The sequence below is a fragment of the Chelonia mydas genome, chromosome 1, assembly GCF_015237465.2.
Source record: "Chelonia mydas isolate rCheMyd1 chromosome 1, rCheMyd1.pri.v2, whole genome shotgun sequence".
Classification (NCBI taxonomy): domain Eukaryota; kingdom Metazoa; phylum Chordata; order Testudines; family Cheloniidae; genus Chelonia; species Chelonia mydas.
The window spans coordinates 334,301,148-334,328,314 of NC_057849.1; the positions used below are offsets into that span (position 1 = coordinate 334,301,148).

At 42.2% G+C, this 27,167-nt stretch overlaps 1 protein-coding gene across 1 annotated transcript in view; it reads right to left on the minus strand.

Moving 5' to 3' along the window:
- Positions 1 to 371: 371 nt before the first annotated feature.
- Positions 372 to 27,167, minus strand: part of CELF2 (CUGBP Elav-like family member 2) — a 317,343-nt gene continuing 290,547 nt past the window's right edge. The window contains 7 exon segments of the mRNA XM_043553037.1: positions 372 to 4,600; positions 5,944 to 6,115; positions 8,262 to 8,301; positions 8,303 to 8,348; positions 8,350 to 8,404; positions 11,503 to 11,700; positions 20,773 to 20,892. Of these exon segments, the coding sequence (XP_043408972.1) occupies positions 5,988 to 6,115; positions 8,262 to 8,301; positions 8,303 to 8,348; positions 8,350 to 8,404; positions 11,503 to 11,700; positions 20,773 to 20,892 (587 nt within the window). The 3' untranslated portion in view covers positions 372 to 4,600; positions 5,944 to 5,987.

Here is a 27,167-nt window from a genome sequence, read left to right on the forward strand (position 1 = left end):
AAAAAAACTTTTCACATAGCCTTAGATTTCTCCGTTTGTGTGTGTTTATGTGGTCAGCTTTCGTGGTCAGAAGACTAAAAAATGCCACTGACTTTGCAGGCAGTCATTTAAAAGGATCTCCTGCTCAGATTAGCAAAGTGATAAACCCACTAGGGGAGGGAAAAATGTAAAATAAACCAAAGACAGCTGACGTGTGCAAGTCCTCTTTCACCCCCCCAATCAGATAGTCACTTAGGTGGAATCGACTGTATCTTTTGTACACAACAAATAGGAAAAAAAAAAAAAACAGGGACGTGAAACAGTGAAGTGTGTAGATGCATTACCAACACATAATGACCACCAACAATACAACACACGAAGAGAGAGACAAGTATTAGGAAAATGGTTTAATATTGGAGACAGAAGCAAAAAACTGCATCACACAATAACATACATTACAAAAATAAGTCTGACTGTTTCAACTACACGGTTATGTTCACAATGAGGACAGAAGAATCAGAAAAAACTTTGATCTAAACAGCAAAAAAGCAAACCCCTAAAGTTGTAACTAATACATTTATCCACGTAAAGTGACCGAGTACTCCTAATTCTAATTATCTTATTGTGTAACTGCACAATACAGAATAAAAAGTGAAACTTACCGCTTGTTTTTTTTAAAGACAAAATTCTAAACACTAGATATAAGCAAAAGGAAAAAAAATATATCAAGCCAAAGTTTTTAATTCTCTAAACAAAACCAACTCTCTTTCTACCAACCAGAAATCAAACTCGAAAATCAGTCATGGTCAGGGGGCCCACAAGAGTAAGCCACAAAAAATTCCATTTGTTTTTTAATCTCCAGTATAAAAAGTTCCACTGGTACAAAATGCATAAGTACAATCAAGTTGTAGAAATAGGAAAGCCTGCTTTTTTTTTTTTTTTTGGCTCAAATTCCATCAAACAACAAAATCCAAATGCATCAATAAAACAGAAACAATACTCAAATGGTCTTACAGTTTCCACTAAGTTGCATTAACTTTGGCTTTTCTCAGACAATACTTAAAAATTAGTTTGTAATTCTAAACAAAATAATAGTTTTATTAATCTACAAACAACAATTCTCACAGCACGAAAAAAAAACCCCAAACCCAAAACAAAACACAAATACATAGTTTTTTTTTGTATGACATTATCCAAAAGGTAATGAAACTACAGGTTTTTTTCCTTTTGTTAATTAGCACTTAAGATAATAAAAACAGAAACAGTAATATGATTTCAGAGTAGCACAAGCCAAGGAACTATAACCCCTATGGTGAAAGAAAGATGAACTTGTTAGTCATTTGAGGACTGCCATTCCATTGCAATTAGCTAATTTGTTTGAAAAACTACTAGTCTCTTCTTTTGATTAGAATTTTGGAAAACAATTTCCCTTGTTTTTCTTCCTTTCTTATTAGGCCCTTTGCACCCTTGCAGCTTTTTTCCTTTCAATATTTTGAAGGAGAACTGGTAGACAATTCGTCTCTAAGGAGGTACAAGCTTTATTTTTATTATTATTATTCATAAAGGCAAACTTTCCCCCCAATGACCCATAGTTGTCACCTGGAAACACAAAAAAATTCCCTGCTAAAAATGCTGGGCCAGATCCTCAGCTGGTGTAAAGCATAGGCGGAGATGTGTGTGTGTCTTCTGAAGTCTATCAAGCTATGCCGGTTTACAGCAGCTGGGGTTCTCGGATATTAACTCTAACATTCTAACTGGACTCGAAACCTGCAGTTCGCACTGGGGCTGCTGCATTGAAGGGATCTGAAAAACCATTGGAAATTTATGTGGTGGATAAAATTAGAAGAATTAGTGAAACAGTAAAAAAAATCAAATTATATTCTCATATTATATATATATATGTGTGCATATATATAATATAATGTGTGATGATACTTTGAATAAGCAAAATTGCTGCAAGAAGTACAAAATAGCCCTCAAAGGGTGTAGGAAGGCCTCAGCAGTAGTAAAAACATGTGAGAATAATATAGATCATTTAGTTATAAGTGCATGTGCTATAAGGAGGAAACTTTTTTGCATCACTAGAGGCTAGTCCTTTCCATCCCAGGGCTTCTACAAAAATGAGCATTTAAGCAAAGTTGGGGACGAGAGACAGAGTGCACCACCTGTGTCTTTATGCTGTTCATATAGGGCTTCACTTTTAATTTTAATTTTAAATTTTTTATATTCGCTTTGAATATAACCAAATAGGAACAGATAATGGAAGAAGATATGGCACTTTGTTATCAGAAGCAGGTACTGCTGCTCACATGCATTGAATTGGCAATGAATTCTATTTTCCAGTAGTAAAGAACCGAATTTGGTCACTGGTGCTCTAGACATGCAATCCAGTCAAATTTAAAAGGCAGTGGAAAGGCTACCAGCATCTTTTTGCAGGTTCCTTACATAGGGCTCAATCCAGCAAACAACCACTTAAGTGACATACGTATTCTCATTGATTACCGGTGCAAGTAAAGTTACTTGGGTGAGTGCCTGTAGGATTGGGCCCATATATTGTCAATATGAATAATGGCAGATAACACCAAGCATTACAGCATATGTAAACTTTATCCATAAAAAGTAGTTTAACTGCAGTGCACATTGAATTTTCACCCAGGAAGATCTAGTGCATCTGATTTAAGCAAAAGTTCATTTATTTAATTACAAAAATATTGTTTTTTCTCCTCAATGTTTTCAAATGGTGGAATAACCACTCCAATCTGGGAGCGGCTCACACAATAGATAATTAAAGAATTGTTTTTTTATTTTATTTTATTAATACTGAATAGCATATTCCAGCAGCATATTAAAAGCTCTTTAAGAAAAGACAAAAAACCCAAAATCTAAAAAGGAAAACCACAAGTTAATTACTGTTTTAAATAATTTTAGTTATAGATACAGAAGAAATTTAGACAGCAGTAAAATAATTTTTTGTCCTTCAGATCTGCCCTGTGCATTTTTCTGATTTCAACCATGTATTAAATAAACACAAAAAACTACGTATATATATATATTTAGATATATAGATATATATATAAAAATAAACAGCAAAAATGGTGAATGTATAAAAGGTATTAACACTCAAGACAGCTCTGGGTGGAAAGGGTTAACGTTCAAAACTTTCTCACCTTAGAGGTTTCCCTACATTATGAAGAAATACATGTGTGAGGTTTGCTTTCACAGCATTGATGTGCAGAGTGGTTAAAAAAGTGAAACATGGGCACTTATACAATGTTTTACAAAAAACATCAAAGAGAAATAACAAACAATAACAATTTCAGGCAACAAGACCACAGGATAGCAAGTTAACAAACTTTTTAACCTCTTTTTTTTCTTTAAATATTAGGGATTTATACAAAACACATAATAAAATACCCATGTTATCAAATTACTTCACACAAGAAACACACTGAAGCTCTAGGAAGAAAGTACCTTTGGAATTTGGCACTATATTTTCACTGATTTTTTTTCTTTAAAAGAAAAACCGATCACATTTTGCTGAACACAAACACATCTAAATTGTCCACAATAAAAAAATGACATCAATGCGTCACAAGCCAACACAAACTTATTCTGGAATAGTTTTTAATTTTTCACATGAAATTTTTTTTTTTTAAGCAAACAACTTTTTTTAAACTCATTTTTTGTTGTTGTTGTTGTTCAAGTAAACCAATTTTAAACTTGTCTTTTATAAACACAGAACACTTAAGACCGTAAGACTCATGATGAAACCACAACTTAATTCACAGAAGCACCAACGTAACACAGTTTACAGTAACCTTTCTCCTGTACATTGAAACAGTATAAAATATAGGTAATTTCATGTGCATTAAACCATGGATTGTCTAACTGTGAGTCAGTTCAGCAAAAGGTGACACAAATAGGTAGCATTTGCCCTAAAACAGGGTAAATATTTTCTTATACTAATCTACAAAAAGTGGTTCTATATATATATTTTAATGAGAAAGTGAGCCACCTAAAATGGCCTTATCAAAAAACTTTACACTGCCTGAAAAATGTAAAAACTATTACAGACCTCTAGAGACTTAAAATCAGACAGTTTTTTTTCCTCAAACTGTTTTGGAAGTAGTCTGTTAGAAACCAACATTCTGTGCCTCTGGACACATATTGCTATTGTCACCAGTGACCAGGCAGAATGCCAATCCCTGTATAATACTTTCAAGTCTGTTATTTTATTTATTTATTTATTTTTGGAAAAAGGAAAAAAAAAAGAGAGAAAGAAAAAAAAAAAAGAAAGCAAGCAAAAACATTTTTGCCACAGGTTTTTTTTTGTTTTGTTTTTTTTTGTTTTAAACCCTATTATTAATTTGTCTAATAATAAATTTCAGTCTTGCATGAATGCAGCAATGTTTTTTCACATTGACTTCCCAGAATTCATAGCTAGATGAGGTCACATGCAAATTTCAAAGGTCAAACTAGATCAAAGGTCAGTAGGAGAACCAAATATGATGTGAGGTCAGAAAGACATCAGAAACAATGACGGGACGATGAAACTTTTTTTTTTTTTTAGACGCCACAGGGACATGCTAGGCAAACGATGAACTAACGGGCATGGAGATGTCTAGGGAAAAAACAAGGAAGAGGAAAAAAGTTACATAGAATCTATGCAGCAGAAACAAAATCACTTTTATGGGTGCAGGAGAAAACTAATGCAAATCTTTCATCATTAGAGTCTATGAGCCATTCACATAATTTGCATTAACTTACAATACTCATCAACAACAGCACAATGAAACCCCAAAAGAATCCATCTGAAAAGAGTTAGAGAAGATGGATTCATCTTTGGGGGGAGGAGAGAAGAAAGAACCATTTTCAACAAATGTAACATAAGGGGTAGGGGGAAGAAAAAAGTCAGACAACTGAACTTTAAACTAGAAAATGGAAACTACGAACAAAATAACCAGACAAGTACAAACAAGAGGATAAAAGCATGAACTGTAAAGGGTGTAGGGTTCAACGGTGAAAAAGCGCCCATTCTTGGCACAATTACTCTAGAGACTACTTCAAAGGATCTAGCTAGCATAGAGAGCTGCTCTTTAGGTATCCAATAAGTTAACAATAGGCAATAAATAACTTCCATTATTTCTGAGGCAGTAAAAATTTTGTATAAAAATAGAAATGCTTTTTACAAATAAAATTTACAGGCCTGTGGCTTTCTTATTTATTATTATTATTAAATTTATCTCTCAAGAAACATCAAGTATTGTCACTCATTTTATTTTATTTTATTTTTATTTTAAACCCTGTAGCTTTAGAAACAGATCTCTAAATCTTTTTTACATTATTCCTTTCCAAAAAACTCAAGAAAACTTAAAAAAAAAAAAAAAAGTGAAATATAAAGACGACCAGTGTAATATCAGACTAATAGAATGTTATGTTGATTTGAACCCCTAAAAAAAATAAAAAATAAATAAAAAACCATTTTCAAAAACAAACCAATGTAGTGGAAAGACTTTTTGTTGTCATTGTCTCACAATAAGTGCTTCTGCTGGTACGACCATTATTTTAACCTATAAACTGCTGGTGCCACCCTGATAAGATTGGGTCCATACATACAAAACAGCTTTTATTTCCCCAAAGTGTGCTAATGGCACCAGGGTTCACAGAGTTAAATTGCACCCCCCCCCTTTTTTTTGTCGCTTTTAATTCTTAAGATGTCGTTTCTTTAAAAAAAAAAAAAGTAAAGAAAAAAAACAGAGATAAATTATGTTGCAAAATAAAATACAGTAACACAACTCAGTAATTACTTGGCCTGGAAACAGCAGCCAAGTTTAATTGTGGTGAGTGGGGAAATGGAAGCGATAACTGTAAAAATAATTGTCTCTTGGTGAAGGTTGGCAATATGTTCTTCCTTAGCCCCCCCCCTCCCCCCCACAGAAGGGCAGGTTTGCTCATGGGACTTACCCTAAGAAAGCTAAAATAAGAGCAGTGAGCATCTGGGGTTAAGATCAGTAAGGTTTGCTGTCGTTTTTGGAGCGTTTCAGCTGAACCTTCAAGCGTTTCATGCCAATCTGAAAGCCGTTCATAGCCTGGATAGCAGCTTGCGCAGAGACGGGATTGTCATAGCTAACAAAACCTACAAAATACAGAACGGAGGGGGAAAGAAAGTGAACCTACAGGTTAGAACAAAAGAAGAGGGGACTGGCTCAATATACAGAAAAAAGTGTTTGTTGTTAGTACTTTTTCTTTTAAGTGACATGTTCATTTCAGTACTTTCCTTCATTCCTTTGATTACGCTTCACACTCCTTCCCTCCCAATTCATCCCAACTCTCCCCTTATCTTGCTAGTGTTCAGCATTTTGCTACCTCACCATCTCCAGCTGGGACAGCAATCAAACAGCTGTGGTGTCCATGAGCTGTGTGACAAGGGGAAGTACAGTATCTCTCTCTCTGGTACTTAGATGGTCCCCCATCACTGCAGTATCTGAGTGCCTCACAATCATTAATGTCTTTATCCTCACAACACACCTGTAGGTAGGGAAGTGCTATTATCCCCAGGTACAGAGAGGCTAAGTGATTTTGTTCAAGGTGACACAGGATGCCTGTGGCAGAGCAGGGATGAAACATGGGTTTCCCATGGCTCTAATAATAATGATACTTTGCACTTCTAGAGCACTTGTCATCTCAGGATCCCACTGCATGCTGCCATACCTTAATTATTAAGTGTCATGCCCTGGAATGGGGTAGGCAAGTACAGAGGTTAAATGACAGGTCAATAGCAGAGCTGTGAATAGAATCCGAGGTCTTCTCCTCCCAATCTTCAGCACTGACCTTTAGATAGCATTCTCTCCCTATACTCAGTATGGCTGGTTTGGTCTAAATTTCTTGTCCCCTAGAGACTAAAAGTGCTCTTTTCATAATGCACTCTAATCTCCCTGAGCCTAGAAGCTCCAACTCATTTTCATATCTGAGCCTCCCACTCTTAATTGAAAAGCACTCCTGACTACCACTCTAACTCCGCTCTGGCTAATTACTGCATTGCAGCCTGGTATTATGCATCTGCTTTGACATGCTCCCTTTAATTTCTGCTTGAAATTGTCTTAATGAATTATTTTAGATTAGATTAAAGTGTGTATCCCTCTCTTACTCATCACCCTCTTTTCCTTCTCCCCTGGCACTGAGGTTTTTCGCCCGCACTCCTCTGCTAACCCCTTCATCATACCCAGTTTGTGTTCACCCAGATAAAATGCTCACCCAGAGCCTCCCCATCTCTTGTCTTGATTACTCAATTTCCTCCTCTCTGGCTTTCCTGACACTCAGTTTTCCCTCTCAAGTCATTCAGAATGCAGCTGCTAAGATCATCTTCCTGATCATTGCCTCCCTCTTTGTGTCCCTTCACTGGCTTCCTTTTCTCCACCACATCAGATTCAAACTTTTACATGTAGGGGGTCTTCCCACCTCTGACCCTCTTGTTTATTCACTCTCGCATCTTATCAATAGATCCAACCCCATTCACTCTATTTGGTCAAGGAAGCTAGCCTTGCTCAATCATTTATTCACTTCTCCCACACGCACTTTCACAATTCCTGCATTCTGCTGCTAGGCAAGGAACATTTTACCCACACTAGTCTGTCAAATCGCTATCCTGTCCTCCTGCCAGTCCCTCATCAAGAACCATTGCTTTTATGTTGCCTGTGGGAATCTGGCCTCCTCTCTCATTTTTGCCTTTCCTTGTTGTGTCTGTCTGTTATATCGTGTCTTAAATTTAGACTGTAGGCTCTTCAGGGCAAGGACTTTGATTGTACCCCTCTTCATCCCCTGCCCTATCATAATGGCAGATGCTACCTGTACAGTTGAACCTACTTGTAATACTTGTATATAGGCAGCAGCTAGCTGTAACATATTCTATGCTACATATGTGTACGCTACACAAACACTAATTGCACAGTACTGTACTAACCCAGGAAGTACAAGTAATGGGTTAAACACAGAGAGTTTTAAAAGAGGTTCAGCTATACAATAGAGGATAATTAGGTATCCATAATAAGGCAGCTTAATTGTATAGTAAATGGCAATTCCCCCACATAGGGTGTAATTAGTTTCATGTATTTGACACATCCATAGTAGATGTCAGACCGGAAGTTTTTTTTCAAATCCAGTTTTTAGTTGAACTGCTTTGAGCTGGGCATCTTTCTGTACTTTTGATGATTACACAAGCGATAGCTCTGGGATCAGGTTCACCACGTACAGTTTTACTTTTCAATTGATTAAATGTTGCTTACCAAAGCACTTGCTCAGATTGGTCTGTTTATCAATGAAGACTTATAGCAGAGATAACATTTCCAAAGGGCATGAACATCTGCAGAATGCCTGGTCTCCAAACTCCTGGGGAGGTGGTAAATAAAGAGGTTTGCCCCTTCTGGACCTTTAGAGACAGGAAAACCACAAAAAAAAAGTATGAAAAGAGCGATTAGAAGAGTTCTATTTCATCTATCTTTTTTTGGCAATTTAGAAGGTGATGGGCAAACACAGTTCAGTTTCAGACTTTTTGAAGTAACAAAAACAAAGCAAATGGACAAAATAGCAGTGGCTCTTTTACAGATTTGTACTTGACATCTCTATTATAAGAGATTTTGAACTGCAGCCTCCTTCCTAAACTCATGTAAGACTGCCAAGCTTGTCCTAAAGTAGGGTTATGGTTAGAACAGTGACTGCATGAAAGTGGCACCTTCTTAGGACAACTCTGCTCTCTCTATCTCTTCAAGCTGTCCAGCTATGGGAAGATCGAGTTGAATTCTATGCTGCCTCACATATCTTCAACCGTTTTGTCAGCTAAACCAGAGATATTATTAGCCTAAGAGATAGAGCCCAGCTCAGTTCTAAAGATCCCAGGTTTAAGTCTGCAGGGCAGGCAATTGGGGGCAGGGGGAAATAAAACAAACCTCACTTTGACTTACAAACTGAGCTGGCTGATTTTCTTTGCAAATAACTGAGGGACAAAAAAAAAAGAAAAGAAAAGGAATGCTCATAATAAAACATGTAGTCATTATTCACAGTACATGTGTTGTTTTAACAACAAAGAATCCGATTGGAAAGCCCTCACCACCTGGCAGGGAACTCTGTCAAAAGAAGAGCTGGCCAAGATTTTTAACTGATTTTTCCCCAACAACAACAAAAATGTTTTTCCTTGACATGGAAGTGTTTGGGAAAAATCTTTTTTGAGTTCTGTGAAATTTCATATGAAAATATCCATTTCGTTTTTAACTGGCATTTTCTTTCTCTTTCAAACTGAGTTTTGTATTGGTTTTTGAAAGCCTGTCCACAGAAATAAAATTGATTTTTTTCACCGAGCTCTAGTCAGAAGCTTCTCGCCATCAACTCTGCTTCCCTATTATCATAATAATCTGGAAATAAAAAGAAGAGACTAAGGAAAGACTTTCCAGTGTGAACCTGGACATGTGGCCTTCCCAGCCATAGTGCATCACTGGGATTCTAAGACACCACACAATTCTGGTGCAGGCAGGTTCTGGAGCAGACTAAATAGATATTCCCTGGCTTGAGTGGAGACGAGATGTGTCTTAGATATGCTGCGCTTGATTACTGTCTAGGGGAGGAGAGGAAAAGTGCAGGCCAGGACACTTATGGGAGTACCTTCTGCAGCAGATTCATGGAGCCGCACTGGTGTTCAGAATAGAGGAATCAGACTGCCTGCCCTCTCACAGCCTGAGGGGAGGGGCTGCAATATTTGCCCTAGACAGGGGGGTGCATGGGTTGGAATAAAAAAACAAAACAAAAAAACCAACAACAAAACAACAGGGTGAAAAAAAAAAAAAGAATTTTATAAAATGAAATGGAAAAAAAAAAATCACCTGGCAATATGGAAGAGAATAAAGTCAAATGAAGTTTCTTCTTACCAAAAAAAAAAAGTCCTCTCAACAAAATGAACTTTCTTAATCACTGAGCAGAAACTGGTTTTAACATAGATTGATAGCAGGATGCATAAAACAATTCACCCCCCTTTCATTTAACATTTAATGCAATATTTTCTTCTGGTAGCTGGTTATCCTCCTTTAAATATTCCAGACTTCCTAGCCATTCCAACAGAAGTCATATGTTTGAAACACAAACACAGCCAGCAGAATTTAATAACAAAAACTTGCTCACCTTAACAGTCCCCCACTGAAAAGACAGCAAGATGACAAAGGCCTTTACTTTATAAGGGACAACTGTCACATGGGGAATGATAAAACTTACTATTGATAAAAAATGGTTTTGTGAACTTAAAAACATGAAGATAATTAAAAAAAAAAATAAAAAATAGCTAGCCCTATATTATTTGCTACCCGAGTCACAACAGAGAAACAGCTTCTGTTTATGGTTTTATCCAATCCATTTTCATTGTCCAAACTGAATGAAATGCAAATCAAAACCAAAAAACAATCAAAGCCAGGGAGCTAAAATAGTGAGAAAAATAAATGAATTTAAAAAAAATTCTTGCAACTTCAATAATCTAAATTGTTAATGGTAAAAATGGTAAGAAAATTATAAAACACATATTTATTTTAACTTGACAGCGTCCCTATTAAATCCCTAGCTTTGAGGGTTTCAACATTGTCTGCCTAAGAGACACCATGTTCCATAATGATTCAAGAGACTATTTTAAAAGAGGATAAAAAACTTCTTTTGATGCCATTCATTAGCCCTTGTTTCAGTGTACCTCTAGCAAGAACAGTAAACACAATGAAGACTCTTTTAGAAGGCATACAAAACTTTTCTATTTTCTAAAATTAGCTGAAAGTTAAGGGGGTGGGAATTAAAAACAAAACCCCAAGAAGGCTGCAGGGGAGAGAAGAGAGAGAGAGGCTATTCTCATTTTGTTAAACATTTTGTGATGACTATTAATTTATTCTTAGCGTTAACTTCCTGAGGTTTATTTTGCTCTGTTGGCACAGAAAGAGGGGCAATCAATCACTTACTTACTTCCCCTCAAGACCCACAATTAAACAAAGAACCACTCGATGTAACGACGGATCTCGTCATTAACCTGAAAACTAAAATCTAATAGCAGCTAGATGATCATAGCATACATAGAAACCACAAGGAGGAGAGGGAAGGGGAGAGTTACCACAATGACACTTCCTCCCTCACCCACCTCCCAACAACAACAACAAATATATATATATATAATTTTAAAAAGTGCTTTTAGGGTGGTTTTCATTAGCAGTGTCTTTTGTGAGCAGCAGCCAATGAGTACTTTTACATTAACAAACGATGGGTGGTAAAATACACCTTGAAGGATAGATGGCAAAAATTAAATTAAAGGATAAAACAAAAACAACACTGAACAGGAAAGAAGAAAAGGTTAAAAATCAGTGGTTAGGCTCATCATGTTTCTTCAGAAAGCATCTATGAAGAAAATAAGCCAACCCAACCAATGTAGAAAGGCTGAATTTAGCTTATCGTAAAAATTTGATAACTGTGGCTGGGGATGCGTGCTTTGCGGCCCCGGCAGGTGCTGCTTACCTTCTTTCTGGCTGCCCGCAGCACTTTGTTGCTGTAACAAACTCTGACTGTACAATGTTGGCAGTGCTGCTGCAGCATACTGCTGAATTCCTGAGTAGGCCTGGGTGAGGGCGTCCATTGTGCCTGCTGTACCGTTCGTCAAGCCTGTTGCGCCAAGTCCTCCGTTCAGGGCCGCCATACCTGAGAGCATTTGAGCAACTTTACAAAAAACCCAACAATAGAGAAAAGAAATTGCACTTGTTCATTAGTGCTTTCCAAAAGTAGTTGGGCATTATATGACACCGACAATGACGGCAGTGCATGCAAGCCAGCACTTCACCAAATGGAACTGAAAACAACGAAACACAACTTCAGTAAAGATCACTTCAGCACAATGGTTTGATGACCAAATCTATTCACATGCAATCTGCTACTGGCAAGTACTGTAACACCGTGCTTCTGAAATCCTGTTCTTCCACGTGCCCCAAGACGCGCACATTTGGCTCCATGATTTTGAGGCTATCCAAAGACTGTAGGAAGGAATCCACTTGATCAAGGGTGGATACCTTGTGGGATTGGCAATGGGGCAGAGTTCTTCAATGGGACACAGTTCAAATCCAGACTGGGTCATTAGTGACCGGAAATTACTATCATATGAACGAAGTTTGCCAATTAATTTTACATAGGCCACCAATCTCAGTTACGCCCATTCCAAAACCACCACCACTACAATTGGTACCCTTATGTGCAATGCAGAACATGGGCAAGATAACTGAATGGGCATGGAGGCATGACTAGCCTCTCACTCCTGGTATCTCCTGATCAGGGCTGGGAAGCACTGGCGGCGTGGCGTAGGGTACTAGCAGTGCTGCAGCCTAAGCTGTGCCTGTCCTGCTGATAAAGAGAAATCTTTGTTCTCCAGTGTTGTCATTCCCTCACTTCTTATTGGCAGTAAAATCACTTTAAAAACACTGGTCTGCACCCTGATAAATAGCATATTAACTTAACTGGGATGACTGCCAGGGAAGACGTTCAGGGCGAGGAGTCTAAGCTATGGATAAATGGCACACCCAATCCATTTATATGGCACTGTCTGTGATGAGAGTTTTATATCTATGAATTGATGGCTGACAGCAAAAACTTCTTGTGGTGCAGCCGTCTATGCCACTTCTTTTTCCTATTATAGTTGTTAAATGAGTCACATGTATCAGAGCCCTGGTCTACACTGGGGGGGAGGGAGGGAGGCGATGTAAGGTCCGCAACTTCAGCTATGAGAATAGCGTAGCTGAAGTCGACGTACCTAGATCGATTTACCGCAGCGTCTTCACACTGGCGAGTCGACTACCACCGCTCCCCCGTCGACTCCGCTTGCGCCTCTCATGGTGCTGGAGTTCCGGAGTTGACGGGAGAGCGCTCGGGGATCTATTTATCGCGTCTAGACTAGAAGCGATAAATCGACCCCCAATATATTGATCGCTACCCACCAATCCAGCGGGTAGTGTAGACCTACCCTTAAAGTACTACAGCGAAAAGTTTTAATATTAATTTTTACAGCAATTCATGGAATAAAAGTGAATTTTCTCCCTATATTTAGATATGGGCCCTGCAGTACTGGAAAGGGCAGCAGACTGGAACAAATTTAGAGAAGAGCAGTAAAATGATTAAAAGAACTAAGGGCTTGATTTTCGGAAGAGCTGATGACCCATACCTCCAACCAAAGGCAATGGGAGCTGCAGGGACTCAGCAAAATTGAAAATCAGGCCAGATTTTCAAAAGCGACTAGTGAACTTGTGTGCCCGATTTTATGGATGCCTAACTTGAGGGAATTTCAATGGGCCTGACTTTCAGAGACTGCTGAGCAAACCCCGTTACACGTGGGAGCTTGTCCGGGGATTTGAAGCCAGGACTGGCCACCATCCCTATGCGAGTGGGGAGGAAGCCCCAGAGGGGCTTGCTGGACACAGCCTCAGCCTGCTCCCTCATTCAGAGGGGGCTGGAGAAGCCACACTGGTTTATCCTCGGGGCAAGGATGAAACTGGAATGCATCCACGGGGATTTGAAGCCCTGCCCTGTGGCCCAGGTGCCCCTGGAAGTAGGGGGCAGGTTTGCCTGGCAACGGGTTGGGATTGTAGAGGGGTTACCTTACCCTGTGGTACTGGGGCCCGACTGGGGTGCCTTCCCAAAAGGGAAAGGAGGCTGTGGGAGGGGACCCATTGGCAGGAAGAGGGGAGGGACCCTGAAGAAGAGAGGGGAAACCCCTACGCTAGTAGACCCCAATGAGGGGGAGGGCCCAGGTCCCCAGGGAAAATGAGAAACAAACCCTAATGACAGAGCCAGAATGGAGATGGGAGAGGAGTAGAGGGCAAGGGGCTGAAGGAATGCCCTAGTATGGAACACTCAGGGAAGGGGACCGAGGAGTAGAGTGGGAGGGCCCCAGGAAAGGCCCAAAAGTAGATCTCCCCAGGCAGGGAGATCCGGACCCTCCTGGGCCGGGTAACCAAACCTGAGGCCCTGGGCGAAGCCCAGACCAACCCGGCTCCCCTGCCGGAGGACCTTTTGGTCTCAGGACCTGTGGGTAGCAGCAGAACTGTGGGGCACCTAGTGTACCTTCTGTGGGTGGAAGATGGACAAACCCCTGTGAGGAGGACCCGGGGAAATCACCCAGTGGGAGGCAGGGGGCGTCCCTGGAATAACCTTACAGGCAGGGGGAGAAGGGGCCGGACCAGGTCCCCCCAGCAGTTGCTTAAGGGGGAAGGTGTGTGGCAGGGTGCTGGTTGACAAGCCCTTAATCAGCTCCTGCCACTCCAGCCCCGATCAAGGGGAATGGATTGGGGCTGGGTGAATAGCCTTGTGCCTGTCTGGTAACTGGCCGCACCTGCCAGTCTTATTAGCCCAGAGCTATAAAGGCTGGGAGGAAGCCAGAGAAGAGGGAGAGGGAAAGAGAAAGGTCAGGCACAGAAAAGTGGGAGCCTCTAGTCTGCTGCTGGTCAGGCCTGTGGTAGGCAAAGTAGCTGTGAAGCCTGTATATAGTTGGGAACTGGTGGTGGGAAACCTTTTGAGAATAAAGAGCTCGGGTGTTGCTGACTGCTGACAGACTGAAGTGTCCCTGACTCATTGAAGAGGAGGGCCCAGGGGCCGAATACCCAGGGGCACAATGTGAACCCTGTTACAGTTTGATATTGAAATCTAACTGCAACCTTACCAAGAGATATGAATATTGTTTTCTGCCACTGCTTGTGTGTGTGTGTGTTTGTTTTTGCAACATTGGTTGAATTAAATGACCCTGATAAACCACTTCTTGTCTCTGGTGCTTTTTGTACAGTGTTGAAATAACTTGGTGATACAGAAACAATTAAGATAACAAGTTATCTTCTGAGTCATCAGCCCATTATCAAAACACTTTCTGTGTTACCAAACTCTGCTCTGGGCAAGTCCTCTTCATGTGAACCTATAGACTCTACCACTAGGCTATTTTGTATCATTAAACAGAAAGCCCTGTTTGACAGCACTGCTACTGGGAAGGACACTGCTACCATCACTATGATAGACATGGCTAAATTTATCTCCACCTTGAGCAAAACAGACCTGTAGAAAGGCCTCTGATCCTTGGTATTATTTACTCTGCTCTTCCATTGTTTTTATGAAATGTCCTAGGGCCTAATAGCACTGGCTTGAGTTAAGCGGAGTATGGAGAGGCAAAGTGTAATCACCACCACGTAGCTCTACCAATGCACCTCCGCTTGTTCAGCACTCTATAAAATATTTATTCTATCCCTGGGTTTCTAATGAGCTGTCTTGAATTGTCCAAAGTGATGAATAAAAATAACAGATGATAATACTTAGCAGTTCCAGTGCCCTCTGCCAAAGAATCTCAAAGAGCTTTACAAACATTATTAAGTTCAAGTTTCAGAGTAACAGCCGTGTTAGTCTGTATTCGCAAAAAGAAAAGGAGTACTTGTAGGTGGGCCATTTCTAGCACAAATCCAGAGTTTAACAAGAACGTCTGGGGGGGGGGGGTAGGAAAAAACAAGGGGAATCGGCTACCTTGCATAATGACTAAGCCACTCCCAGTCTCTATTCAAGCCTAAGTTAATTGTATCCAATTTGCAAATGAATTCCAATTCAGCAGTTTCTCGCTGGAGTCTGGATTTGAAGTTTTTTTGTTGTAAAATAGCGACTTTCATGTCTGTAATCGTGTGACCAAGAGATTGAAGTGTTCTCCGACTGGTTTATGAATGTTATAATTCTTGACATCTGATTTGTGTCCAAATACTCACCAGCAACCACATACCACACAACAGAACCACTAACCCAGGAACCTATCCTTGCAACAAAGCCCGTTGCCAACTGTGCCCACATATCTATTCAGGGGACACCATCACAGGGCCTAATAACATCAGCCACACTATCAGAGGCTCGTTCACCTGCACATCCACCAATGTGATATATGCCATCATGTGCCAGCAATGCCCCTCTGCCATGTACATTGGTCAAACTGGACAGTCTCTACGTAAAAGAGTAAATGGACACAAATACAAGGTAGCCTATTTCCCCTTGTTTTTTCCTACCCTCCCCTCCTCCCCCCAGACGTTCTTGTTAAACCCTGGATTTGTGCTGGAAATGGCCCACCTTGATTATCATACACAATGTAAGGAGAGTGGTCACTTTGGATAAGCTATTACCAGCAGGAGAGTGAGTTTGTGTGTGTGGGGGGGGGGGTGAGAAAACCTGGATTTGTGTTGGAAATGGCCCACCTTGATTATCATACACATTGTAAGGAGAGTGGTCACTTTAGATAAGCTATTACCAGCAGGAGAGTGGGGTGGGAGGAGGTATTTTTTCATGCTTTGTGTGTATATAATAAGATCTTCTACACTTTCCACAGTATGCATCTGATGAAGTGAGCTGTAGCTCATGAAAGCTTATGCTCAAATAAATTGGTTAATCTCTAAGGTGCCACAAGTACTCCTTTTCTTTTTATTAAGTTCAAGTTTCTCTCTGTCCCTGTGAAGTAGATCAATGCCATTTTCCCTGTTTTACAGATGAGGAAACAGAGACAGAAAGGATAAATGACTTTGCCCAGGATCACATGAAACGTCTGTGTCCGAGCCAGCAATAGTATTCAGATCTCCTGATTCACATTCTTAATCATAAAACCATCTTCCCCCTCCTCGCATTAGTGATTTCATTATTACACATCAGATTTCTTTTCATTAATAACTTTATTTGAATTTGCTTCTCCAGAGGCCACAGTCTAACACAGAGGTGGGCAAACTATGGCCCGCGGGACCGTCCTGCCCAGCCCCTGAGCTCCTGGCCCGGGAGGCTACCACCGGTCCCTCCCCCACTGTTCCCACTCAGTCATGCCTCCGTGTGGGCAGTGGGGCTGCGAGCTCCTGCCGCTCTGAGTGGCATAGTAAGGGGGGGGTGGTGGTGGTGCATGCAGCGGTGCAACAGTTGGGTAGGGGCAGTCAGAAGACAGGGAGCGGTTAGGGGTGGGGGAGGTCCCATGAGGCAGTCAGGGGACAGTTGGATGGGGCAGAGGTTCTGGGCTGGCCAGGGGTTGGGGAACAGGAGGGGTTGGATAGGACGTGGGAGTCCTGGGGGGCCTGTCAGGGGGCAGGGGTGTAGATAGGTTGGGGCAGTCAGGGGAGAGGGAGCGGCGGGGGTTGGACAAGGGGTGGGATCCTGGGGGGGGCAGTTTGGGGTGGGGGGTCCCAGGAGGGGGCAATCAGAGGACAAGGAGCCAGGGGGTTGGATGGGTCGGGGCTTCTGAGGGGGACAGTCGGGGCGGGAAGTGGGAGGGGGCAAATAGGGGGCAGGGGCCAGGCTGTTTGGGGGGCACAGCCTTCCCTACCCGGCCCTCCATACAGTTTCGTACCCCATGTGGCCATCTGGCCAAAAAGTTTGCCCACCCCGGTCTAACACATTATCCCACTGTGCTGCCCAGTCTCCGTGAACTGGCTTTTTAGTTATCCAAAGATTTTGGGGTCTTCCTAGTTGCTGAATCTTCCTGTTCCCAGGAGAGAAATTTTTAATTGAAAGAAAGTCACTTAGGGATAGGTTGTGGCTGGCTGCACTTCCTAAAGGATTGCCTCTTACCATTGGCCACATCAGAGTCCACTTCTCAAACCTGTTTCCTTTCAGCTACTATAATCTCAACCATTTGTGTAAACACACGATCAAATCTGCATTTGTCTTCAGTGCCCTTTTCTAACTCATCATGGCTTGTACCTAGCTCCACTTGTGCTTTAGAAGGCTAGCATTAATTCCACAAGCATGTATCATTGGTTTCCAGCTTTTATGGGCAATTACACCATTTCACGCGACTAAGAGCTTGGTTTTACCGGCCAGTGATTCTATATCCCATTAAATTGCTCATGGTCTAGCCCTGACATGGGACACAGAGGGTTCCAAACCAAATTTTCATGACTACATGCTCCATGACAGGTTAGAGTGGAAACAACTGAATGGGAGATGGTTAGTGGGAGCATACCTGGGCCCGGAAGCAGCATATTGTCAATACAGATAGGGGATGCCTCTAGTTACAGTATCAAAAGAGTTAACTACCATTAGTGCCACAAGTACCAGAGGCTGATAATCAGTGTCATAGTATTTCTCAAGAGAGAAAGAGGTGTCACTCACATCACAGCATATGAGAAAGCAGTGCCCTCTCTGAATCTCACTGCAAAACGTTTCTTTCAAACACACACACAAACATACATATATATATATATATTTGCACATGGAATATCTGTATGTGTGTGTGTATATATATATATATCTATATCTATATATCTAATCTACCTATAGATATAGACACACACACACACACAGACAGATATTCCATGTGCAAACACTCTCCATGCAATCTGTGGAAACATTCACAAATAATGAGATTTTGAACCAAATCCACCCTCGTATAAATCCATGGGAATCAAATCTGGTCCTTGGTTGTGTACTCACCAATAATACTTCACATGTCACATGCAAATGGGATTTGCATTCATGTCATTTGAAAATACCTGTTAGGAAAATCTAAAGCCATCATCCATAATCTAGCAAGTATTGCTAAATGTGTGATGGTATGATTCCCACATGCTGTCAAGAGGTGAAACCACATAGGTGGCTTACTGTGGATCAGTCTTGGTGAAGGAATGTTATCTTTCCGAGTGTGCCAGTTTGCTTGGGTTCTGAGTACATATGAAAAGAGGTGGCATGCAACACTCTACCCTTGATGCTGTAAGCTTATATGCCCCACGACATACATTCAGTATGTACCAAGGATAAGAACATTAATATTAGACATTGTTAATATCGTTAATGAGACCAGATCTGTCATGAGTGCCATTTTCAATGGCTCGGTTTGATAGAAACAAAAAGCATATGTTGCTTCAAATTCTGACAAGGGGCAGTTCTGGATTTGCTTACTTTTGCTAAACTGCCCTTGAACCACATTTACTGGGAAGGTTTTTTTGTTTGGTTTTCTAGCATTTTTGTCCTTGCCAGAAGCAAGACCTGTCCTACACAAGGCCCCATGCAAGCGCTCACCACAATTTCACGGACATCAATTAACCCTCTCCACCCCTGCCTCCCATCAATGACAATCAGAGCTCAAGTAGTAAAATGACTGGATGAGCAGCTAGATAACAGTGACAAAAAGGACATCATGCAGAGCATCAGAGTGAGCAAGTGATACTGAGGAGGACATCCATTCCTGTGGGTACATTATGATGGCTAATGAATTAGAGACTGGTGGTGACCAAATAGATTCCTTGCATTGTAGGCTAGATGCAAGGAACAGCAGCAGCTAAAAAAAGCTGGGGGCAGGGCGGGGGGGAAGATGCAGCCAGATGAATCTCTTCCAATGAAGGCAAAAGTGAAGTCATTGTAACAGAAACAGAGCAGAAGGGATCGTTGTTCTGCAGTAAAAGCTTGATTGTGATTGGCTACTGTGACTGATAATGAGGATGAAGGTTCTGATTAATGACTGACATCTTCTTTTTAGCTGGAAATGTCAGTGCTTGTTTTACACCACATGGGAGAAATTTACATGCTCTAGTACTACAGATGACTGAGCCATCCTCACATACTTGCAAATTAAAAACCAAAAAATTGGTTTTAATTTTTAAGCAAATATGCAGCTCCCAGGTCAAAGAAGGTGTCCTATTCTGACTCTATAACTAATAGAAAAGTTGCAGCAAATGCGTGTTTCTTAATAAACTAATTCCTGAATTATATCTTGTGCTGAGGTACTGTACCTGTTTTCACGGGTTTATGTTTTTGGTTTCTGAAATCAAAAGGAGCCTTTCGTGTAACCAAAACCAATCTCCAGAATCCATTCTGACTATCTAGCACAGGTCCTAAAATTCCACATGTCCTGCAAAAAAAGGAGTCTTTTTTTTTCCCCCCCAGGAACTCAACAGAATCCACCTTGGAGGGCAAGATTAGTGAAACCTTAAGGCTAAAGGACTGTATATATGTAGGGCCCTACCAAATTCACGATCCATTTTGGTCCATTTAATGAGCATAGGATTTTTAAAATCGTAATTTTCGTGATTTCAGATATTTTAATCTGAAATGTCACAGTGTTGTAATTGTAGGGGTCCTGACCCAAAAAGGAGTTATGTGGGGGGGGGGCGGGGGGGTTGCGGTACGGCCACCCTTACTTCTGGGCTGCTTCAGGCGGCAGCGCTGCCTTCAGAGCTGGGCAGCTGGAGAGCAGCTGGTTGGTAGCCCAGCTCTGAAGGCAGCGTTCCCACCAGCAGCAGCGCAGTAGTAAGGGGGCAGGGTGTGGTATTGCCACCCTGACTTCTGTGCTGCTGCGGCTGGTGGGGCGCTGCCTTCAGAGCTGGGTGCCCAGCCAACAGCCCCTGCTCTCCAGGCACCCAGCTCTGAAGGCAGCAGTGCAGAAGTAAGGGTGGCCATACCACGACCCCCCTAAAATAACCTTGCGACCCCGCTGCAACTCCCTTTTGGGTCAGGACCCCAATTTGAGAAATGCTGGTCTCCCCCCATGAAATCTATATAGTATAGGGTAAAAGCACATAAAAGACCAGATTTCATGGGGGGAGACCAGATTTCACGGTCTGTGACGTGTTTTTCCATGGCCATGAATTTGGTAGGGCCCTATATATACAGGTATATGCAAAGAATGGAAGTTGATCAGCTTTACCCGCTGTTTTGCATATTTGTTAAAAGTAACAATCTGTTTATAATTGATATTTTTCCTACAGTGATTACTGGGGAAGGCTGTCCACCACAGCAATAAATACTCACTGTTTACGGTACCTGCTAGTGCATTAATATTATTCAGTCCAACAGTGGCTCCAGCCAATCCTTGGAGAGTACCCAGAGAAGTCAAAGAATTCATGGCCGCACCAGCCGTGGAATTAGCAGTTGACGCAGCCACTAGAAGGGGAGAAAGTAGGGCAATATTAATTAAAGTAAACAGAACTTGAAACGTATCAGTCACAAAACATCATGCACCGATTCTAATCTTAATAACTGGCCTCCTTGCAAAAATGTAAGGAATCAGACCAACACTGAAACCTTTGTCAGTAAGTTCCTGTATTGGCTGCTGATGGAAAGCACTGCTGAATTTTTTAGCGGTGTGGATTTGACAGTGAAATTTAAGTAATTTGGCTTTCTTTGCAGAAACACTAAACCTGTGAACAGTTAAAAAAACATCTCTCACATTCTCAAAAGTGTATCAATAAAGCACTAAGAGCTGATCAACCAGCCAGAGTGCCAGAGAGCCTGCCCCTTCTTAACATGGTTGTTAAGCAACCATATGTTACTCATAGGGCTTGGTACTGATATCTGAGATTTGGCCAGTTCCTGTTCTGGGCTCAAGCAAAACGTGAATTGTTCTGTCCTAAGTGAGATACCATCATGGTATTGTATCTTTAGGGCACCATATAAATGGAATATAAAGCACTGAAATATAAAAGTTAAAAAAAATAACTAACGAAATACCAAATGCAATTAATTTTTCTGTTGGCTTCCACTGTACTATCTAGGTAGGTACTTCTGTGGCCCCCCATCAGCACAGTATCCAAGCACACTACAAATATGAAATGTATTTATCCCCCTTGAGGGAAGGAAGTATTATCATTGCCATTTCAGAAGGGGAACTGAGGCACAGAAAGATTAAGGGAGGTGTTCAAGGCTACACATAGAATCTGTGGCAGCCGTAGGATTTAGAGCCATATCTCCTTAGTCCCAGTATAGTGCATCCGTCGCAAGACCATCTTTCCTCTATAGCAGCGTTATCTGAAATGGCAACATCTTATTTTAAATTGAACATTTTAGTTGTGCTGTGGTGAAATGGACACGAATGCTTTCTGTCCCTAATTCTCTTCATCCTTTCTGGGGCCGTCTCTTCCATCAGAGGCACCCAGCTGGGCAGTGAATACCCAAGAAGTTAAAGTTTCTAGGCTGATAGGATGCAACAAAGAGAGTGGAAGACAATTTTATCAAAGAAGGAGTAGGCCTTAACAGAGTCCAAATAAAGTAAAAAGAAAAGGAGTACTTGTGGCACCTTAGAGACTAACCAATTTATTTGAGCATAAGCTTTCGTGACCTACAGCTCACTTCATCGGATGCATCTTTTTGCGAATACAGACTAACACGGCTGTTACTCTGAAACCTTCAAATAAAGTGCAATTCCTCCCCACTTTAAACAAAGTCATACACACATCTATCTACCTAGCTCCCCACAACTCCAAGACACCCTTAAACTTCCTTGCACCCTGCTCTAAAGGTCAACAAATTCCGAAGAGTCAACAAGCCTTCTGGCCTTTGCAATGCAGATGCTGTTAGCTTGAGAGCCCTCACTGATCTTAAACCAGGGGCGGGCAAACTTTTTGGCCTGAGGGCTGCATTGGGTTTCTGAAATTGTATGGAGGGCCAGTTAAGGGGAAGCTGTGCCTCCCCAAACAGCCAGGCATGGCCTGACCCCCACCCCATATCCGACCTTCCTGCTTCTTGCCCCCCTGATGGCCCCTCCGGGATTCCTGCCCCATCCAAGCCCCCCTGCTCTAAGTTCCCTGACCGCCCCTGGACCCCCCACTGCCCCCCACCGCCCCATCCAATCCTTCCCCTCCTTCCTGACTGCCCCCCAAGGACCCCTGCCGCATCCAACCACCCCTGGACCCCTCGCCCCTAACTGCCCCCCACCCCTAACTGCCCACCACCTCATTCAACCCCCCTCTCTCCTTCCTGACTGCCTCCCCCGGAACCCCTGCCCCATCCAACCACCCCGGACCCCTCGCCCCTAACTGCCCCCCACCACCTCATTCAACCCCCCTCTTCTTCCTGACTGCCCCCCCCGGGACCCCTGCCTCCATTCAACCCCCATTCCCCACCCTCTGACAGCCCCAACCCCTATCCACACCCCTGACCACCCCCCCCAAACTCCCCTGCACTCTATCCAACCCCCCTCCCCTGCTCCCTGCCCCCTTACCGTGCTGCCTGGAGCTCCGGTGGCTGGCGGCGCAGCTGCACCAGGAAAGGCAGCCGCGCCACGCAGCACAGAGCACCGGGTCAGGCCGGGCTCTGCAGCCCCGCTGCCCAGAGCATTGCACCGCATGGCGGCGTGGCTGTAGGGGAGGTGGGACAGCCTCCCAGGCCAGGAGCTCAGGGGCTGGGCAGGACAGTTTGCCCACCTCTGTCTTAAACCCTGCTGTCGTGTGTGTGTGTAGTGGAGACCAGTGATTTCTCAGTCAGCTAGGATCCAAGGTACGTAAAAAGCCTTGTAGGCTGAAGTCTAATTGTATCCAGAAGCAAATAAGGAGTCTGTACAGTGGCTAAATGAGTGGTGTAATAAGCTCCCTGTGGTTAATGCTATCTGGTGGGCAGCTGCATGTTACATCAGCAATTCGTTTTATTAAGAACAAAATTAGATATGAACCTCAAATCATAAAATTTAAGATTAAAACTCCCCATGTGTGACAGATTAATGAGCAGATGGGTTGCTAACACATCCTTGTGAATGAGGAAGGCAGTCCAAATCCTTCTCTTCCATTCTGGTGACTGGTGTCAGATCTACACAATTCAGATAGATGGTCAGTGACTGACCAAACTCTGGGGCCAAATTTAAGTGCGTGTTCTTGGGTTCAAGTTTCGGTATTCTATCAGTCAACACTGATCAGGCTCCTCAGATTTTCTCATTAATTTGAATTTAGAGTTCACATTATCCTAGTTTGACTGAATATTCAGGTGACTCAGAACTATTATAAAAATGCGATAGAGGGCACCGAAGCAGCCCAGAAATCAGTGGTCTCATGTTGCAATTATTTTTACTGCCTTGCAATGATCTGCACTGCAAACCTGATGGGAGGAATTAGCCATGAGACATGTCAGATACACTTGAGGGTCTTTCCTGTTTTGCCGACTGCTACTTTGAGGGGCGTAGGATTAAAGATTTTACATGCACACAGTATAATTTGAGTATGGAGTAAAGAGCAGGAAGGAGGAAAGCCCAGTGGTCCGGGCACTAGGTTGGGACCTGGGAAACCCAGATTCAATTCCCTGCTCTGCCACAGACTTTCTGTGTGAGCCTGGGGCAACTCAGTCTCTGCATCCCAGCTCCCCAGCTGTAAAATGGAGCTTAGAGAATTTGTGGACTTCAACAGAGTGTTGTGGGGCTAAATATACTAAAGATTGTGAGATACTATGGCAACAGGGGCCGCATAAGTACCATAGGTAAAAAAATAGCTGAAAAAATTTCTACAACATGCTCGACACCACAGGTAAATGAAACATTGTATTACTTACAGAACACAAAAATGTAATAAAGAAAAAGGTAAAATACCATGGAAGCTTTACCTATAGAAGCCTGTTATCTCAACTCTGATTTCTCCTACCTGTGGCGTACACTGAAATTGGTCTCAAGCTAAGGATTACAGGAGCTTATCCTGTCTCTTCCCTCTTTTCCTTCAGTTGAAATGACCTTGCTTTAGAAATGTAATGTATGATGAATACACAGAAAAAAAAATCACACAGTTTGTGGTAAAGTTAGAATACTGTGCCATTCATTTGGGAAACCAGCAAAACTCTCGAGGAACAAAGAAGCAGCTTGTGTTCTAGCCAGGTGAATATTGGGTGATTGTGAACTAATGGTAGGAGAATAGGGCTGCCCTCAGACTATGACTGAATTTTTTCATATTTTTTAAAGGGCTGGATCCATTTTATAACCATTTGTAACATGACAGACAAGATTCTATTGCTTAGAGGCATTTCTACAGCACTCATCACTGTGATACCAGTCCCTGGAAAAATTGGATGTCTCTTTCTAGAAGACATGCACTAGCTCAGTGTTTCTCAATCTTTTTGATACTAGGGACTGGCTTGCTGCCTTCCTAAACTGTGTCATGGAGATCTCAGGGACCCATGCTGGACCATGGACCAGTTGTTGAGAAACACTACACTAGCTCCTCCAGAAGTTATTGGGATCATTGCAGGAATTTCTGGGTGAAATTCTATGGCCTGCTTTAGAGGCCAGACTACATCAGCATAACGGTGACGTCTGATCTTAAAAATTATGAAAATATGAAAAACTATCTGAGCGACCAGCTGAAAGATCCAGTTGCACTTTTAAGACTAGGGGTTGTACTTGAATCCTGGGCCAAATTTTCCCCAGTTCCCAATGCTGTACTCTGTTCCAGTTGTCTGCTGCCCTCTCCCCAGGAGGGGTCTGCATTGCTCCTCTATAGAGAGTTTGTAGATCACTTTGGGACCTCTTTGGAATGAAAGGTTCTATATGTGAAAGATAAGAAGGTCAAGACGATTGTTCTCCCATTACAGCCTCTGCTCTTTAGTTCATACTTCCCTCCCTGCACCTCATGCCGGGAACCATTTCTCTGATCCAGTATCTCATGCAACTATTTGCTCTCCCTCCTATTACCTCATTCCCATCCCCATTCTTTTCAATGGATACCCATGCAAATGAATAAAATCAAAGTTATCATGAAAGTGTGAACCAGGATAGGGGCATGTCATATCCAGATTAGATATGGGGGTGTGTGTGTGTGTGCGTGCAATCAAGACTAGTGAGGTCTTGTGTCACCATCTGCCTTAATATTATTGAGTTAGTGAATTATTAGTTTTCAAATGACATCGCTCAAGGCATATTTAGTACACAGAGTATTACAGTAGAGTGGAGGGTGTGAATATAGGGGTGCATTCAGTCACAGGGCATGTCACCAAAAGGAATAACCACGTTATCTGATTGTCCCACCCTTACCTGCTGTTTTACCAGGACATATTGAATTTAAGGCTTGGATCCTGTTCCCTTTGAAATCAGTGGCAGATTTGCCATCAACTTTAGTGGGAATAGGATCTGGACCTCAGACTGCATGCTCTTTGGGTCAGGGGCCAGGTCTATCTTTGAAGTGCAAGGCACCAGTCACACCTATAGCTGTGTTCAAATAATAATTATGATTTCACAGAAGGCCAGAAGGAACCAATACATTGATCTAATCTGCCCTTCTGTGTTAACACAGGCCACAGATTTCACCCAGTTGTTTCTGCAACAAGCCCAGCAACTGGTATTACCTCCTAGGGTTAGGATTTTTGAAGGAGCCTAAAGAAGTAAAGTTTAAATGGAATCTGGGCACTCATCTCCCTTAAACTCCTTTGGAAATGCCAGCCTAGCAAGACATCCAATCCTGATGTAAAGACCCTCAGATACTACAAACTGGCAAAGCTCCGCTGAGGTCAATGGAGCGATGACAATTTACATAAGGCTGACACTCAGAGCTCAGGGATGGTGAGGTCTGTAGCTATGCAAGTGAAGTCAGTGATATGTGTAATATTACTTACACCCTGTTCTGCATTGTCTGAGCACTGCACAACCAGTCAGTGCTTTGGGCAAAGGGAGTATGGTGATATGGAGCCCAGAAAGAATGACAGTGCTGTATGAAAATGTATTGGGTAATCTTGTGGTGAAGTTACTGGACTCGAAGTCAAAAGAGCTATTTCATTTCCCAGCTCTGCCATAGATATCCTGTGTGACCCTGGGCAAGTCACCTAATCTGTCTCAGTTCCCCATCTGTAAAATGGGGATACTAATATTTCCTTTCTCCTATCTTTTGTCAAGCTTGTTTCCTTAGACTGTACTATCTTTGGGTTAGGGACTCTTTCCTCCTATGTGTATTTTGTCATAGAGCCTAGAACAATGAGGCCATGATCCTGGCTGGGCCCTTAGGAGTGACTGTAACACAAGTGATAAAATTAGAACCGTATTCCTGAGTCTGACACAGATTCATTTGGCATGCTCTTGTGCAACTCACAACCTCTTGTGCCCCAAGTTCCTCATCTATAAGCTGACTCCCGTTATCTACCTCAAAGGGCTGCTGTGAGAATCCGTTAATGCTCATAAAGTACTTTGCAATGAACTAAAGTGCTGAATAAATGCTAATTATCATCATTGTTCTGAATGAAAGGACCCATTAGATCATGCAGCCCACAACTGTGCACTGGCAGGAAGACGAACTGGATGATCTAATAGACCTTTTCCATCTTCACTCTCTGTGATAAATGTCAGATTATAATGGTCTCCGATGACTTCTTAGTGAAGAGACATCCCACGGAAAAGGCACATCCCTAGGAGGCTGCATACCATATGCTTAAAGGTTGTCACTGACGTCCCACCTTTTCTTGGGCAACGTGCTGGGTTCCAA